At 46.4% G+C, this 18,796-nt stretch overlaps 1 protein-coding gene across 2 annotated transcripts in view; it reads left to right on the top strand.

Moving 5' to 3' along the window:
• Window positions 1-18,796, top strand: part of DNAI1 (dynein axonemal intermediate chain 1) — a 239,635-nt gene that overhangs the window by 9,669 nt on the left and 211,170 nt on the right. For both annotated transcript variants that reach the window (XM_019518064.1, XM_019518063.1), the window contains exons 2-6: window positions 8,939-9,013; window positions 12,168-12,266; window positions 13,629-13,709; window positions 16,230-16,356; window positions 17,775-17,854. In XM_019518064.1, the coding sequence (XP_019373609.1) occupies window positions 8,939-9,013; window positions 12,168-12,266; window positions 13,629-13,709; window positions 16,230-16,356; window positions 17,775-17,854 (462 nt within the window). The remainder of the gene's footprint in view (window positions 1-8,938; window positions 9,014-12,167; window positions 12,267-13,628; window positions 13,710-16,229; window positions 16,357-17,774; window positions 17,855-18,796) is intronic.

The following is an 18,796-nucleotide window of genomic DNA, read 5'->3' as shown; positions in this document are numbered from 1 at the left end:
CTTGTCTCTCCCCAAATTCTGCTGTGTGACAATTTGGTTACCATGGTCGCTGCAGAGGGCAGACATCCCATGGGCCCCAGGTAACCCTGAGTTGTAACCTGAGCTGGATACATTCCTGAGGGAGGTGGGAAACCTGCTCCCTCTGCCTATGTGACTGGCCTTACACACCTGGGTGGGGACTTAAACTCCTTATTGTTCTAGGTGAGGCCAACCTGACTGGGAGGGGGTTAAAGACCCTGCCAGCCTACCCAGCAACCAGTGATGCATTTCAGGTTGGATGACTGGCAGCCACCAGTTGCTAACCTTCACTGGATCAGGTAAATGAGGTCATAAGTTAAGGACTGCCCAGGAGGCGAGGCAGCAGCCATGGTGAGAACTCTCAGAGAAGCTGGGCCATCTGAAACTTGCTCTCTCTTTTGGAACTCATGATCAATGAACTGCCTGCCTCCAGAGGGAATCTCAACCTGTCTCTGGATGATACTCATGAGTAAACTACCTGAGATCTAACTAGATGTGTAGCTTGCAGTAACTCAGATGCATGATCAAAGGCTACCATGCCACTGCATGCTCTAAGGGATTTCTCTGATATTGCTCTATCTTGTACCCTATTCCAAACCTACTCTTTGTAATCAATAACATTCTTCTTTGTACCTAGCATGGGAGACTTATTGGGAGAGGGGCTGGATTATGCCTTGGGGTCCCCTTAGTTCAGCTAAGGAAGACCACTGTTTGTGCTTCAGACTGAGGGAAGCACCCCAAGTTCTTGCAGTGGGTCAAGTACCCTCAAGGGCTAATAGGTCTGTGTTTCCCAGAGGACATGGGTCCCAGAATCAGTCCAGACTCTGGGTGGTGGCAGTGTTACCCCCAGGCTAGCGGGTATGCTCCAATCAGGGGGTTCACCAGATACGAGGCACCCCTAGGGAGGCACTCGGACCCTGGAAGGTGGTTGGGCACAGGGAGGTGGGTGGCTCAGTACAGGAGCACCCCCTACTGGCCTGCCACATAAAGAATGGCACTTAAAAAAATACATGTAATTCCTCATGGAAGTTCACTTTTAGATGTTTTCTTTTTCCCTTTCCCACCCTTCATCTGTGTTGTCCGTTTAGATTGCAGTATCGTTGCAATAGAGACTGTCTTAGTGCATGTACGATGTCCGATACAATGGGCCCCAATCTCAGCTGGGTCTTCTAGGTGCTACTATGGCATAAGCAAGTGATTTATTGACATATCCTAGAAGAACAGAAATATCCTAGAAACAGGAGATGGCGAAGACTTGTCTTTCAGTGTTTCATAGTTTCATAGTTTCTAGGGTCGGAAGGGACCTGAGAAGATCATCTAGTCTGACCCCCTGCCATGGCAGGAAAGAGTACTGGGTTGAGTGTGTTGCTGATTCGTGCATGTGAATAGTCCCTCTGGTTATGCCCTTAGCAAGATTGGATCCTGGGTGTTCCCTTCTCCTGTCAAGGCCAGGGCAGGATTGTTCATCATTTCATTTTTCCTGGAGAATGTCATACTCACTGGTGCTTTGTGGTGTTGCTTTTGTATTTCAAACAATTGTGGCGAGCTTGCCAACAGCAGCCTGGCTGCCGCTTGAAAAAGGGTTCAAGCGATTGGTGGGGCATTCTCACCAAATAGGTGATGGCTGGGGAGAGGCTTGCCCCGCCCCTACCCAGGGCGAGGCAAAGAGTCTTGACCTGGTTGGGGACTCCCCTCCCCTCCCCCCCTTCCTGATTGGTCAATCTGCAATCTGGGGGTGGAGCCTCTGGAGGGGATAAAAGAACAGTGTGCAGGGCACATGGGCAACTGCGGTGAGGGATGGAAAAGAGCATGGGCAAAGAAGAGCTGGTAAGAGCTGGCCAGCAGGGTGGAACAGTTGCCCTGAAGAGCCTGAAGATTTCCTTGCCAGACGGGAGTGGCAAGCGGCCATGTCCCCAGCCCTGCCACTGAGGAGCGCAGTGTTGGTGCACAGCTTGGTGCATGGAGCAGGACCCTGGGAGCTGCATGAGGCAGCTCAGGTCTCCAACCCCTGACATGGGGCCAGGCGCTTGGTGTACGAGCAGTGCACGGAGCAAGACCCTGGGAGCTGCTTAAGGAGCTCCAGTCTCCAGCTCAGTTGGTGCACGAGCAGTGCATGAGCCGGGACCCTGGGAGCTGCTCGGAGGTGGCTTGGGTCTCCAACCCCTGGCAGGAGGCCAGGCAGTGGTGCATGGCAGGTGCACAGGATCTGAATGGGACCCAGACCTTGGGAGCTGCTCAGGGGAGGCTTGGGTCTCCAACCCTGGGCATGAGGCCAGGAAGTCAGTGCATACAGCACTGCACAGAGGGTCCAGGAGCAGACTGGGGCCCTGAGAGCCACTTGGGGGGGCTTGGGTTTGCAACCCCCCTGGCATGAGGCCAGGAACCCAGCACACAGGCCTGTGCCTGGAGTGTCTGGGAACAGACAGAGACCCCAGTGCCGCACAAGGTGGCTTGGGTCTCCAACCCTGAGCAAAAGGCCGAGCCCTCGGTGCTCGTGATGGTGCACAGGACCGTGAGCAGGCACAGCTCAGAGAGCCCAGGAGGGCGGTGAGCCTCAGTAAGAGGAGGAGATGCCTCGCTTCAACCCTGGAGCCGTGACTTACCCAGGGACAGGGGATTCCCACAGGGAAGGAGGGATCTTCCCCCCTTCTGCGATACTAACCTTTGGAGAGAAGACCCTTGAAGGGAGTGCCCCCTGGGAGTGTTGTGGAGGTTTGCTGGGGGGGCATGTTCCAACTGGGATGAGGCAGGCCTGAGGAGCACTGGGGATTTCCTCCTCCCTGGCACTGGAGTGCAGTCACGGCTCCAGGACAGACTGGGCCTTGGTGTCCCTTAAAGAGTGGTTTGGATTTAGTATTCCTGTGCTTTAAATTTTGTGGGTCAGCACCTCATATTTTGTGTATTTGCATTTTATGGTTGTGAGTTGGTATTTCAGTAGAGTTTAATATTGCCTGATCCTTTGTTCTGGTTTACCTGTATCCTGAGTGGGGGGTGGGGGGAGGTAAAGGAGTGTACATGTATTGCATATAGTTCCATGCTTTTATTCATTTATTTATTTTTATGTGTGTGTGTGTGTGTGTGTGTGCGTGTATAAAATATGTATGTATTCCTTCTTATGATTTATTGCATTAATACATTTGTATATAGTTAAGTTCACAGAGTGTCCTGGCTTGGCTCTATAGGGGAAGGAGGAAAACTGCAACCACCAGTTTCACCCCACAGCACACCTGCCTTGGTTACCTTTCGCTTTAATTGAAAAGGGGAGTACATATAATCAGGTACTACCCAGGACACACAAATAATGAAAAAAATTACCTTGCTCTGAGTGGGTGCCCTATCAGTTTTGTCGAGAAGGTTTCTTAATAGTCCAAAGCCCCGCTGGATCTCAGTAACGATCTCTAGTTTGTTACATCTTAAGGTTTGGAGAATGAATTTAGTGCTGAACCAACAGCCTTGAAGCTGAAGTCTGCTTTCTAGCCATGTAGCACTTACAGTTGAGCGGCAAAGCAGCTCTACAGGTTACTGCCACAGTCCTTTCAGTCGTGGGCCTCTCTCAGGAGGCTTTTAATTAGGGACTCAAAACCATTCATAATACCAACTCCTCTCTGGAACCATGCTAGTTCCATCAGTTTTTGATATAGAGAATAAGGAGACAACATGGGATACGTTTTTGGTCCCTCTAGTTTCTTGAATAAGTTTCAGTTACTTTGGTACCAGAACATCTACCTGTCAACTCTGCACTACTCTACCCATCTCCCTGTCTACTCTTCCCTACTCTACCCGTCTACGATGCCCTAGAAGAGAGAAGCTCTCTGTAACTCTTCTGGTTCTCCAAGGCATTTCCTAGTTCCCTAGCAGCAATGTTTTTTTTCTTCTAATAGGGACACTCCTGAGAGTTTTTCATTTTGCTCTTATGATTATAGGCAGGGATAGTAGCATCACCTGTTATTAATATTGCCTATCACCTCCCATAATAAAGCCCTGTTTTTACTTATAACTTGCCAAATTTTAACCATTTGGGCTGAGGTTAGGTTTTCCCGGAAATGGCTGATTTCAGTTGCTGTGGGATAGGGTGGAGGTGGACACATGAATTATCTCTGCTGTGCTCTGTGACCCTCTTGACTGGGAGCTGGAGGTGAGGAGACGGGGACCAACTGGGCAAGGAGGTCAGGCTGGGAGCTTAGGGAAGGAAAGGCTAGGAATAGTTGGCAAGAGCATTAGAGCTGGGAGCAACTGAGGGAAATGGGTGAACTGAAAACCAGTTGGCTGGAGAAGAGCGCTGAGAATGGATGGGGAGCTGCGGGCTGAAGTGGGGCTGGGACTAGTTGGACAAGGAGCCAGGGAACTGGGAACCAGTGAAGGAAACTGGATCAGGAGACAGCACAGACAGATCTGATAAGGAGATGGGGAGGGAAACTGGGATTGCATGGTGCCCAATGGAATCAGTTTGTGATGGATCTACATTAGCTTTTAGATGAGCTTCAGCTGCCCTTTCATTCAGCTTCAGTGTGATCTTGCTCAAGTTGGAAATAATGGTAGCTGGCCAGAGTGGAGATAACTCAGCATCGGTTTCTTCAGACCATGTCTGAGTGAGGTTCTTCTGCAAAAGCTCAAAGCTGACATGTGGACTGCACAATTTACAAAATCCCCTGGGCTCGCAGACGAGTTCTGCTGCTGTATCATCCTGCCTCCCGACACGGGCCACATTTTGGCCGCTCAGCTGTGTCTGTGAGGTGAGCAGCAGCCCCGGCTCTCTTTGCTTCTGGTGGAGGCAGGCTTTTGCTTTTCTTCAGCGTCATGCTTGGTTTTTTAATATAGCTACAGACATTTTATTCACTGATTGCTCTTTATGCTGTGCTAATTGAAATATGCACAACTGCCAAAAACAATTACATTCAAATTGCCTTGTCAATGCCTTTACTGCCAGATAAATGCTTTTATAGACTCATTTATGGAGGGTAATGGTAAGGAGGCTTTGTTTCCTATTTAAAGTTAACAGTTCAATTTTGAATTGGGTCTAAATTAAATTGTGAGCTGGAAATCTGTCTTAAATTTTGTTCCTTAAATTGCATTAAATTAACATTCAATATGTTCCTTTTAAAATACAGTTGCTGCATTATCTGCTGCCAAAGGATTGCAACTGTAAAGATCAGCAGCATGGTCTCATGGTCTGAGTAACACTGGAGAGTCAGGACTCCTGGGTTCTTTTTTTAAGCTCTACTACTGACCCATGGTGTTGTAGAAACCTATGGAAAAGCTCTTCACCTCCTTGTATTTTTCTCATTAAATAATAATAATTCCTACCTTGCAGTGAGTCTCCGTCAATGTTTTATGAACCACAGTGAGGTTTTCAGATGAAAGGTCACTGCTCTGTGCCGTAGAAGTGCAAAATATTACTGGATTCTTACCTAGGCTTTCTGAGAAAACTTGCAGTTCTTCCTGACTGTAAAAAACAGCAGGACGATGGAGCAAGCTTCCAAGGCAAATTGAGAGATCTACTTTATTGGAGGTTTTCAAAAGGAGGCGAAGTGGGTTTCTGTCTGGGTAGTTTAGGAATAGTGTATCCAGCGGGGCTTGGTCTATGGCCATTGAGGCCCCTTCCAACTGCAGGATTCTACCACGCTCTGATTTGCAACTGATGGGCATTTGAATCCTGCCAGCATTTGGCAGGCATGCTAATAAACAGTTAGGCAGTGGTTCCTGGGGATTTTCAAAGAACAAAATCCCAGTAATTTTAATATAAGTGTAAACAGTAGGGAGCTTGGCCATTCCAAAGTCACGAATTTGCATGTTAAAGTTGCAGCCTTTCATAACTCCACTCTTGGGCACACAATGGAGTCAAAACCAAACAGTTTTTTACATAAGATTAGCTTTTAAAATTGTTAGTTGTATGTTCTGATCATAAGGAATACATGGATCTGTCTGGTAATCATATTTGTAAGGTGCCCGTTTCCTGAAAAAAACTTCCTTGACATCACGTTAGTGTGGGTCATCTCTCATGGCGTATCTTGTGCAAATGGAAAACACCACTGGAAGTTGCTGAAGAAAGTCCTGGGCTGGTATAATTTGTCCTACCAGGTTTGTCCTCATCTGAACAATATTGTCCTTCAAATTTCTCGTGCAAAGTCCTAGCGGATAATGGAACTACAGAAATAATAGGTGGGAGCATGATGGTCATCTTTCTGCCAAGACAGGCTGTGTTTCCTTCTTTATAGTACACCCACTGGATACATTAACTGTATTTTTCACTAGATCCTTTCAGTAGTCTCTTTGTAATGGCATGTATGGACAATCCAATGGCATATTTTTTGCAAGAGCAGAAATAACAGCTCTGGTGTCCTGGCATCATTTCATAATTCCCTTCTCCTTACTTACACTTACCATTTAGTTTCAGTCCCTTGTGTTATTCACTTTCTGTCTTGACTCATGGTGCTCTCTCTGATTCTTCCACACACATCCTAGGTGGCTTCTGTCATACTGAATGTAATAGGTTGAATTCTTGTAATAACTGCCCCTTAGCCAGTTCAGACAAAAGGCAAGGTTCATCTTCTGGTCTAGGCCATTTCTTGCTTTGCCTGGCCCTGCAACAAGTTTGTTTAAAAGTCTTAGGTTCTCAATCTTATCTTTAGAGGCCTTTAACCAGTTAACCTGGGAACAAGAAAAACGACCCTTAGGCAAACGTTCCGAGAGATCGAATCCTGGAAGCTTTGGAAAGGGGGCTGGGAAAGATGGGTCACCACAGTGTTGCGGAAAATTTCCCAAAAAGCAAGAATTTAAGATAAACTGAATAGTCAGCAGACAAATTCCGTCGCGGAAGACAAAATGACCACCCAGTAAAAATCTGTTGAGTAAGATCCGAGCCCAATTTGGGAGCAGTGACAGGTTTGGGTCGGAGGGGCCCAAGACGGCAACTCACCCAGTATATAACCTGTAACCTACAGTCCCAATTTGGAGGTAACCTCACTTGCAGAACACCGAAGGAAGAATCGCAAGTGCGGGCCGGATCAGACTGATCACCTGAACCGCCCTCTCCGTGAACAAGACCTCCCGTTCATGCTGAAGCCGCGGGGCGCCCGAGTGGGACCGAAGGAAGGGGACTTGTTCCTATCACTGCTGAGACCAACCCTAAAACCATAACTAAAGAATGAAAGTATACCTACCTGGGGATTTGGTTTCTAAGAATTCTAGGATTGTGAGTATCTGTTTTTGTAATACTAATTCTTATAGCATTGTTTGGGAAGGAAGTGCATTTGGAGCATTGTTTCTAATATATGTAGTTGTTGTGTTTTTAATGTTTGTGGTATTTCTTAAAGCTAAGCAGTGTTATATGCGTAGTAAGGAGTTTTAATAAACATGTTAAAGGAATAAAAATCGTGATCATTGTGAAAACGAACAGGGCTCAACCTCACCCTGCCAGCTTACTGATTTGAACCAATATATCGTGTGGGACTTCTCTCTATCCTGTAAACCCTTAAGAGACAGCTTCTACTTTGATGACCCATCTAAACCCTCAGGTGCATATTTTCTCAGCCTCACACCTTCATTCAGCCTGGCTCAACTCTGCTGCTCACCAAAAGGGCTGTTCGTTTGACTTGGTTTTCACCTGTCACTCTCCCTCTCGCATCTTCCTCTCTTCAACCCAACACCTGTCCTCTTTCAGCAGTGCCCAACAGTCCCCAGTCCCACGCTGTCTCTTTTTGAGATCTGTTGTCTGCTCTCGGCCTTCTCTTCTCTGCTGTCTCCTCCCATTAATAGGAGCTGCCAATTTCCTCCACGAGTCATTCACCTTCACTCCTGACTCTTTGACCGTTCTCTTCCATGTCAAGGTCTGTCCTGCTGAGCTTCCAACTTTTGCACCTTCTACTCCTGCTCTCATGGTTGGAGAATCTCTGGTGGGAATCCTGTGCCCAGGCTGACCTTTTCCACTGCAGCGTCCTTCTCTCCTCCTTCACCTCTGTATCTCCATCATGAACATCTTCTAGAATCATGGACAAGGAGGGTTGAAGGGAGCTCAGGAGGTCACATCTAGTTCACCCCCTTGCTCGAAGCAGGACCAGCCCCAACTACATCATCCCAGCCATGTTTCCAGCTTAACTGAAACCCATGCCCATGGTAAAAGACCTCACAAACCTCCCGGTCCTCTCTCCACTTTTCTTATCACACTGATTCTTGTTTATTTCTTCCAAGAGAAAATAGACACGTCCAACATGAGTTCCCCCCTGCCCTGTGGCTTGGCTTCCTTCTCCTTTGTTCTCAAACATCTCTCTTCTCCTCCTGTTCTGCCCCAGATACAGAAACTCCTAGTTTGCTCTTGTCCTCCAACCACTCCATTCACCCTATCCCACTCCGCCTGAATTCCCTTCTTTTCCCCCTCATCCCTCCCTGTATTCATCTTCTGAACATTTCACATCCCCCTGCTCTTTCCCTTCACAATATGTGTAAGTGTGGTGGTATGCAATGAAGTCCCACCCCTTTTTATCCTGCGGTGACTTCTTTGTATGTCCACCCCCTTAACTGCACAACCTGGACATCATCTTGGCTTAGCACCTTTGTCTAGGTCGTCCATTTAGGCTTTCCCTCTGTCTTGCAGTTTCTTTCTGCATAGCATCTTTCAGATAGGACTTTCTGTGCCAGCCCTGTTGTGTCATCCATCGCTGCCCCTCCCAATTGGTTGCATCAATCATAAGCTACATGTCTTCCTTCCAAAGCCTTTCATGGCTTATCCAGGTCCTACCTCATCTCTCGTTCACTGTTGAAGGGTCTGTGCCTTCCTCATGCCAGCCTCTGTGGCTGACGGAGCTATTAATACTCCAGCCATTATTATTGGTACGGACACTGGCCAGGTCTTCACGGTTTGTTTTTTCTGCTCTGGTTATGCTTGGAAATAGCACCTTGTTCACTTTGCATGATCTTGTTTCAGAGCCACAGTGAGCAACTAGCCTCAGGAGGGAAGCTGCAACAGTCAAAGCCCACTAGAAGCCTCTCGAGAAAACGGGTAAGATGCTCATTTATAGTTACCAAATACCAAACTTTCTAGGTGGCTGTATTTCTGTGCATTCGTGAGAACCAAAATCGATTCCATTAGAATCACAGCCGTGTGTTGTCTAATTGGCGACATGCAGATTTATTTAGCAATAGAGGGTGGCTCTAGATGTCCATTAAAAAGGAAATTTTCATTGGGAAATAAGAGCATAAGATGGAAATTTAAACTAAAACCCATTTAAGGGAAACCACAACTTGACAAGATTAAAAATGCAAACTGACTCCAGACAAGAGGTATGAGTAAAGTACATGCTGTCATTAGAAACGTGAAAGCAGAGCTCTGTTTCTTGTGGTTAAATGCAGAACTGTAACAGTTAGACCAATGTTATGTTTTGACTCTTCTTACTGAAAGACAAATACGTGCTTTGGATGGTGTCTTTTTCTATTCTGTGTGTAGAGCTGGCCCTCAGCTGACGTGAGTCAGCCTAGCTCCACTGACTTTAGCAGAGTTAAGTGAATTACATCAGCTGACGCATTTTACAAGGCTCATCACTTGTGCTGGAAGTAAGCAGCTTGTCATCTCCTTATGACATATCTCGATCCCATTCAGTATTCCTTTTTAGCTCCTGAAAGAGGGAATGTTGTTTGTCTGGTGAAACACTGACACCCTAGTTATCAGCTTCTGTATGGAAATGGCATCACACTAAATTGGCACTGAATTGTAAGTGATAATCCTATTATTGAGGCAGAATTCTGTTTCTTTATGTGCCTGAGTGACAGTTCACTAACTGTGTAAGTAGCTTTTTTGGCACTTTAGGAACACGTTTCAATTCTGTTACTCTGAGTGTAGCATGTGCATGTGCACTGAGCATGCTCAATAGGCCACGTGCTGGCTGGGAGGTACACCAGTACATGCAGGTAGTCAGTATACAATCACAAGTCATAAAATTGTAGCTGGACAAAAAAACAGGACCAGCAACTGTTACATGGACTCAGAGGACAACCCCCTTGTGTTTTAGCCCCAGTAGCTGAGCAGTTAGGTCACTCACCCAGAAAGTAGGAGACCAAGGGTTATAGCTCCTCTGTTTCCAAATGTGTTTGAATGTGTGTCTCTCCAGCCACCCAAAGTAGTACGTTAGCCACCTAGCCAGAGATCAGGCATTATCCAGTCATGTCTTCAGTGCATGCACACTGCACACTGCACAGGTAATAGAATTGCAAACTGCGCATAATGCCAAAAATCTACTTCCGTGGCTGCTTAGCCACACAGGTGATAATAGAATTGCCCCCTAAGTGTCCTGATTCAGTCTGTGAGTAAACTTCAACAATTAACAATGTTACTTTTACCCTAGTCTCTTGAGAGACAGAAATCCTAGTCCTTCTTCCTGTTTGCCTTTATTTATTTTCTTTCCTGTTGTGAAAATTAAAACATGCAAACTGGTCAAACTGGCATTTGTCCAATACAGCACTCTTAGGTGCATGCTCATTAGAATAAATTGTCTAGTTTCATAGTGTTTTGTGCTGCTACAGTGTTGTATAAATAACAAAGCTGTACTGGAGCACCATCACTCAGAAAGCATGACAATAACCTTGGGCTGTCTTTGGCTCTTGGAGTTGTCTTCTCGTTCTCCTGCTTCCCAATGGAGTCTCTTCCTGGCTGTTTGGTAGGATGGGGAAGGAGCCTGAAGATTTTTTTCAGCTCCATCATAAATATCATGCAGTGTTTCTGTAATGGGCATCTTATGTACTCTACCAAAACCCAGACGTGCACATTCAGTTCAGCTTGAGCTAGACTCTGGCCTGAGCAAGTGCTGTGGACTGCGTATCACTGGGCTAACTGGTATGTAGTGTAATAGGCTGTATTTAAAGGAAAATACAAAAGCTGTATTTAAAGGAAAAGTTGATGTATTTGAACTTCAAGTCATTATACATTTCAGTAGAATGGAGAAATGTTGCCCCCAAGCTGCTAAACTCTTTAATGAGCGACTCCATGCTCTGCAAATATACTAATGAATCAGAATTTAAATGCAGGCCTGCAGCCGACCATCACTTTTCCGTTAATAATCTTGTGTCATGACATCATCAGGTACCTTATGCCAAGAAATGCTTTGGTGTGGTGTTGCAGTGGCAGTTAGATTTTTGTTTCTGCTTCAGTGTGAAACCTCCTAGCCTTTTCAAGAAAATATTTAACATTCCTCTGCCAAAACTATCATACCTAAATCTTTATAGCAGATCTAATTTGTACTGTAGCTTGTGCAACAATATTTCAAAGTAACTGTGAGTCCTTTACTAAGTCTTTGTACAGGCTTGGTCTAGTGAATGATGGCTCATTTAGAGGTTGGTTGTAGTAGGATCAAGGGAACTAAAACTACCATCCTTTAAATCATAGGATTATATGAAAGTAGGGCTGGAAGGGACCTCACAAGGTCATCTAGTCCAGCTGCCTGCTCAAGGCAGGACCAGCCATGACCAAACCATCCCAGTCAAATGTCTGTCTAACCTGTTCTTGATCATTTCCAAGGATGGGGATTCCACAATTTCTCTAGGTAACCTGTTGCAGTGCTTGACTGTCCTCATAGTAAAAAAGCTCTTCCTAATCTCCAGCCTAAAACCCCCCTGCTACAGGTTAAGGTCATTGCTCCTAGTCCTGTCCTATGCAGCCACAGAGAAAAGTCCATCTCCATCCTCTCTACAATTACCCTTCAAGTATTTGAAGACTGTTCTTAAATCTCCCCCTCAGTCTTGTCTTCTTCAGGCTAAATACCTCTAGTTCTTTCAACCTTTCCTCATCAATCTTGCTTCCCAGCTCCCTGATCATTTTTGTTGCAGTCACAAAGGTGAGGTAAAATATGTTGCTCCTGTTTTGAGAAGAGGAATAAATGATTTTTCAGATGGGGCAGCCAGCTTCTGCGGTAATGAAGGGCCTGATCCTGGGAAGTGCTGAGTACTTTACACCTCATTTGATGGGGCTGGAGCTCTCTAGCACTTTTATAGCCCAGGCAGGCAGCTCTGTGTTAGCTAAGACTGGCCAAAGCATCTTTTGGACAAGTCAGATTAGGAACAGCTACTTTCTCGTGCCCTCACCTAGGACTGGAGAAATACTGCTTTGGTAAAGAAAGGAACTGTCATAATTTCAGTGTATAATGGGTTCATTGTTTCCATGCAAGGATGAAGATGCATCCACTGAAGTGGGAGAAGGGCAAGATGAATGGGCACAAGCAAAAACTCTAATCAAACCCCCAGATCAGCTGGAGCTGACTGAGACAGTGAGTAAAACAGCACGTGTTTTTTCCAAAAAACCTTCCCAAACCCCAAAGCTGTCCTTTTAGATGGCTGCTTTTAGGGCAGTCTCTGCTATAGCAGACACTTCAGCTAGTTTTCATTGTGCAATATCTGCAGTTTAAACTGCAGCACTACCTTGAGCTACAAACTACATTAAAAGCAGCTTCGATGATAAGGCCTGGGAGAATGTTACCCCTTGTAGAATAGTTCATGAGCTGTAACACAAACCCAGAGGACCCCAGGGACCAGCAGGAGTCCAAGGGTCTTGTGTATGGAGGGTTCCAGGGCTCTGGAGTATTCCCTGGCAAAATAGCTCGAACAGAGCTGCAGAGCCAGGGACTCCAGACCATCCTCATCCTCTTACAAACCTGGTATGGCACTGCCTCATGTAGTATTGCACCAGGAGCAACCCCTCCACTCATTAATGGCACTGTTAATAACTCATGGCTATACTGAAAACACTCTCTGCAGGGCTTAGTGCTCTCCAGGCATTGGGACTGTGCATGCTTCAAGCCAGGATCTGTCTTCCTCAGTGTGAAGAAAACCTCCTCTTTTTAAGTGCTGTCACAATCTCAGTAGTATCCAACAGTATTAGTATGATGAAAGAATCTGAGTAGTCCCATTCAAGGTAATGGAAATGCCTGGAAGAATAAACGTTCTCCCAGTGGTGTTTGCCAAACAGGGATTTAACTTGATACCATTGCTTCTAGTTTCACATCACATACATGACATTTCATATTACTTTATATTCTGCAGGAACTTTACTATTGATGTTGTTTAGTTGGTGGCATAAGCTTTGGGTAAGGTATCTGCTGCAGTTTGAACACAGTAGAAGTAAGGAACATGCTGATCTTTCTGTACTAGTGGTACTCACCTGCTGGCCGCATGGGCCAGGTGAGGGGCAGGGGACCAGTCTGTGGGCTGGTTGGAGCCCTGTGTGCCAGGATTGAGCCTTTGGGCCCCATCTTGCCAGGTGTCTGCCTTGTGCATCATGGTTAGTCCCTGGGGGCCTGGTGCCATCCCTTACCACCAAGATTGGGTCCCAGGGGTCTGGCATTGCCCCCCTTCCATCCCTGCATGCCAGGATTGGGCCCTCGGGGCCTGGCGCTGGCATCATGTACTGGGATTGGGGCTTGGTGCCACCCCCACCACCTGGGATCAGGTGCCTGATCTAATATGCAGGGTCTTGGCCCCCCATGGGTCCAGAAATTTGGCAGCAGAGGAGCAATGCAAACCACAGGCCAGATATGGCACATGGGCCAGGGGTTGAACACCTCTGTTCTATATTATCTACTTCGGCATTAAGACCTGAGTTGTATCAATGACCCTGTTTTTCCATTCCAAAGGAATTAAAAGAGGAGTTTACACGTATCCTGACTGCCAATAACCCTCATGCTCCGCAGAATATCGTCAGATACAGCTTTAAAGTAAGTGCTGTTGACAAGCAGATTTGAGTTTGGATAAGACCGGGCTGAGATTTGTCTGCCATTTGTTGATTTTGTGCTTGGCTTTAATTTATAGCAAGGAAACATGACTTTTCTTAAGGCTTTATTTTATTTCATGTATCCTTGCAGCAGTTCTCCAGGGGTTGTTGCAAAGGGTAAAAATCTATAAATGTTAACATAATTGTGCATGCAGAAATAGCTAAAAACAGTTTCTCAGCCAAGTCTGACAGTGAGCATAATTAGTGCAGCTAATCTCAGGCGATAAATCCTTCCATTCAATAGTGGTCAGGGGGAAGGGAGGATTCTTTACACAGTCCCTAGGGCATTTATAACTCAGGAAGATCCAGGCTCATGAAATTTCATCAGAGTTCCAAAATGTGTCTGGTGCAATCAATGCTAATTAAGGGCCAAGTTGTGGCAAGCAGCCACTAACAGGAGTAAGGTGTATGGCAAGGATTCCTGAGGAGGCTCTGAGCAGAAGTGTGCTGCAGGAAGCCCAGCTTCTCCTGCAACGTTGTAGGGTACAGAGGGCAGGCGCTTTGTCCATCACCCTGGTGCAGGCTGCTCCCTTAATGTGTCTAGCTAGCAATGTGGGCAGCTGCAGGGTGAGGGTGGAGCCAGGGCCCTGCTTCCTCCACCCCTTCCTTGGATGGTTTGCACTCTCAGGGCACATGGATAAAGCACTCTCTGCACTCCATTAGATAACTGGAGGTTGACTGTCCCTGGCCCTCAAGGCAGTGCTAAGTAGGGTGAGTCCTACCTCCCCTCTGTGAATAGGTACAAATCTCAAGAACAGTCCTCCCTCCCTAGCTTGCTCCTGTGGCCATATGACTGAGGGCAAACAAAACTCAGAAGCATCCGAACCCCAAGCCTCTGGGCTTGGGCCTGCACATAGGATGCCTGCACAATGATTTGGAAACATCTGAAGCCCCAGGTGGGGGTGGAGGATGTTTGCCAGTAGTAGGGCCACATGTGGTTCTTGAATGACTCACGGATTGGGAATTGATTTGGCTCATTTGGCTTGGAACACAAAACATTTAAAAAAAAAAAAAAAAAAGTCTGACCCTCTGCTGCTCCCTAATAGAAAAGAGATGGAATTGGCAAGAGGAGAATCAGGCCTGTAAGAGGCCAAGATGGGGTCCCATTCTCTTCTGCTTTCTGTTGGTGTGATTCCCCTTGACCCCGCTGTTAGTGTTATGGTGTAATGGAGAGAACAGTGTGGCCCAGGGTGATGAGTTACTGATGAATCTGTGATCTCCTCAATGACTGCAGTGGACTCTACCCAGAGCTGTGAGACTAGGCTTGAAGCTGGAGTACAGTTGGGACTGAATGCAACAGTATTTTGCTGCAGGGCACATACTATATGAGTTACGTGAAGTCTGCAGTGACTTCCTATTGCTTTTGGATACAACTCAAGGTGTTGATCTTGATCTACAAAGCCCTGTGTGGTTTAAGTCTAAGGATATGTCTGCAGTCTAGCATGGACATTTGCAAGCTATCTTTAAGCTAGTTGGCTCTGGTACCAGTAGACACCTAACTGTGGCAGCCCAGGCTTTAGCATGGACTAGTCACCTAAGTAGTATCTCTGCTTCTCTGGCAGGTTTTGCAGCCATTATAAGTACAGCAGGGACTTCAGTATAGACATACCCATGGCCACTTAGCTGTTTCAATGATGCAAAGATATGAGGTCAGCTGGTGTGAGGTTCCTTTTGATAGTCTCTAGATTTGGACATCTGGGCTCAGGCATTCCCTTGTGGGCCCTTACCTCACACAGATCGGAAAACCTGACCCAGGTTTATACCTCTTACTGGTTTTGTGTGATGCTGGGGTTGGTGTTGGGGGAACTGCTATCCCTGACAGTGCTGCTTAATACAACACCAGGCCAAAGACTACAGTCTGATCTGATTTCCAACAAAGGAGTCCATTTAGTTTCCAAAAGCCACATCAACTAAGGGGAAGCAGAGAGTTCAGCTTAATCATCAGACCTTAGGGGGAGCCAGTTGTACTGATACTTCTGCCCTATACACTGAATACAACTAATATAAAGGTCACTGAAAGTGCTTGAGTTTGAGAGAGAAAAATGCGATGGAATATGCCCTAAAAAGGATATCGTCCCCAGCTTCCACCAAACTGGAAGCACTTGGGCCTAGCATAACTTGCCTGCATGTCTAGTTCAGTAAGCAGAAAGAAGCCCATTGATCCCAGTGGGTTTGAATCAAACCCTAACCCCTTCTTTTGAACATGGATAGACTTTCTTGGAATAGCCCTGATTTTTCTCCCTATGTTGTAAATCTGTGGCCTTGCCTAGCTTTTAGACTTAGATAGTCATTTCATTTCCTGTTGGTGTGGAAACTGCAGTGTGACAGGTGTGAATGGTAAATGGGCCTGGTAATCAGTATAAACCTGTTCAGTTCTAGCATCTGAAGGCAAAAGTGATGTACCGATTAAAATAATCAGGCTGCCTCAATTTGAGTCTTTTGAGTTTTTGTTTTCCTTCTGCAGGAACGGACATACAAACAGATAAGCAGTGTGGACCAGATGGCCATCCACTTCTCCCTGGATGGAAACCTGTTGTCCTTAGACTCAGATGAAGGCAGACGACAGAGTGCCAGAAGAGCTACAATGACAGGCTGGTTTATAAGATGATACAGGGACTATTGTTAAGCAAAGAATTGATGTAATTTAATGTGGGTATGGGTGAATGAGGACACAGCAAGCGGAGGCCAGAACATGGAGCAGTCTTTATTTTTCCAAGCAGGATTTCCCAGGATAGATATAGCCACAGGCAGTGGGTATACCTATGCTGCAGGCTGGATGGGCTACTTTGCCCAGCCTCCACTGAGCTCAGTGCTGCTGTGCCTGCATAGTGACTGCATTGCACACATCCATAGTTCTCTGAGAGAGTGGTCACATTTCTTCCTCTTCACTCAGGCAAGCATAAACCATGTGAACACAATTAACCTGTAGAGCAGATTGGGCTGTAACATAAGGGTTTCCCATGGGTCCCTAACATGCCCAGATCAAGAGCTTTGTGAGCTGTGATGTGAATCTAGGCAGGCAGACAGCTTTGTTGCAGTCTCATTCTAGTAATGTTGCTAACACCCTCTATGACTTTGTGTGAGCTAGGTCACTATTTCAGATCATGCCTCCATAAAATGAGATCAGTGGGTATGAGCCAGATTGGCCCCTTGGGTGCCTTAATTTAGGTGTTGCAGTTCCTGAAACTGAGGCAGATGGCCCCAGGAGGATGACCTGGTATTGGGTGCATAAGCTCTTACACAGTCAGTCAGTGTGGAGAATTAAGAACATCTGAAGGGTTGCGCAGGGTTAGGCTCCTGGGTACTATACAGAGAATGGGAGGTGTTAGGTGCCTCCAAAGGGTGACTTGGAGAATCTAGAGGTGGCCAGCAGGAAACACTAGGGGCAAATGTGTTTCTGAATTATTGCATGTCTCTGGAGCTGAAGTGCCTGACTTGGGGATGCGCATTGGATGCCTATTTTCACTGTAGATTGGGTCAGCTAGTCCTATACTGAAGGTGTGTGCCTAACTGCTAGCCTGGTGGTTACAGCACTTACCTTTGAAGTGGGAGACCCAGATTCTTTAGCTTAAAGGATTCAAACCCGCATCTTGTGCCTCCTAGCAAAGTGCCCTAACCCCTGAATAGTGCCCTACCCATAGAATAGTTTGGGAGAGGGCAGCCTCCATTCCTTCTGCTGGTCAAGCATGCAAGAGTTATTGGGCCAGAAAGAGCAAGTACAAAGGTTGCTTATTGTGGTTAGAGCACTTTGCTGGGAAAAGGAAGTCCCTCCCAGCAAAGTGCTGTAACCACTAGATGACTTGCTCTTGCATGCTCTTCTCCTGGCACCACAGTAATAGCATGCCTTTCTGCTTAGTGGTGCAGGTTCTTCAGTAGAAAGGGTGGAGGGGCCTCAGACCATAGGTGTGGTAGGTCTGTTTTGATGCTGAAAAAATTGGAAAGTGTATGGGATACCTAGGAGAAGAAGCCTGTCAGCCAGAGCTGATAAACTTCTCTCTTCCATTTTCAGAACTGACCCCTGTTGGGTCCTCCATGGTAGAAATTGAAGAGATAGAGGTTATAGAAGAAAGCAGCAAAGAAGATCTACTGGTAATGGCCCCCAGCTACCTGTGAACTGTCAGCTTGATTTTAAATATTAGAGTCTAAGGCCAGTTTGCGCATTAGAATCACGACCAGAAGATGCTCCATGGCTGATGTCTTCATGACTTATCTGGCCCCAGCAGATATGTCTCATGCAGATTCTATAAGGTGGCTACAGCTCCCTCTCCACTCTTTAATGAGGAAGTGTTGCCCATGGAGATGAGAGGTTTTGGCATGCCTTCCTGTGTCTTGATCCCAGTGCTCCAGCTGGGTGGACCTGCGATCTGTGTCTGCAGCATATCGGCTGTAACGAATCAGCCTTATTTTATACAAAGGACATGTGACCCTTGGGCTGCTTGCATGTCACTGCACCAGCACTGAGAGAAGTCTGGAGGCCATTGTTTTTTTACTATTGCAATAATCAGTTATTTCATTTGTCTACTTCTGAGGGAGCTATTTCAAGACATCTTATTGCTTTGTGATAGAAGATCCTTTATGTTCTTTTTCTAGGCACCTACAAAAGAACCAGCCAGCCTTACAAAAATGTGGGAGAAACCCCACAATTTACTAACAAGCAAATCACATGTTCAAAATAAGACAATTTTCTAATTTTGTAGGAAGAACAAAGAAACAAGAGTGTAGCAGATACAGAAGCAGAGAGTGGGATCCACAAGCATCAAACATAAGCCAGTTAAATAAACCAGACTTGTGGCCCTGTGGCGGGTGCAGGGATCTCAAATAATGCCTGTAACACGGCAGGGTTATTCGGATCCCACCACTAACACCACATGTGGCGGGTGCAGAGATCCCACCTCAGGAACACAGCTGGGTATTCGTATCCCTCCGCTGTTTCCACCACGTGAGGCGGGCCAGTAGGGGGTGCTCCTGCATTGAGCCACCCACCTCCCTGCGCCCAACCACCTTCCAGGCTCCGAATGCCTCCCTAGGGGC

This window comes from Gavialis gangeticus, unplaced genomic scaffold, assembly GCF_001723915.1.
Source record: "Gavialis gangeticus isolate Ggan-Ray unplaced genomic scaffold, GavGan_comp1, whole genome shotgun sequence".
Lineage (NCBI taxonomy): Eukaryota > Metazoa > Chordata > Crocodylia > Gavialidae > Gavialis > Gavialis gangeticus.
Note: the sequence above shows the minus strand (reverse complement) of the source record. Positions and strands in the feature narration are given on the sequence as shown.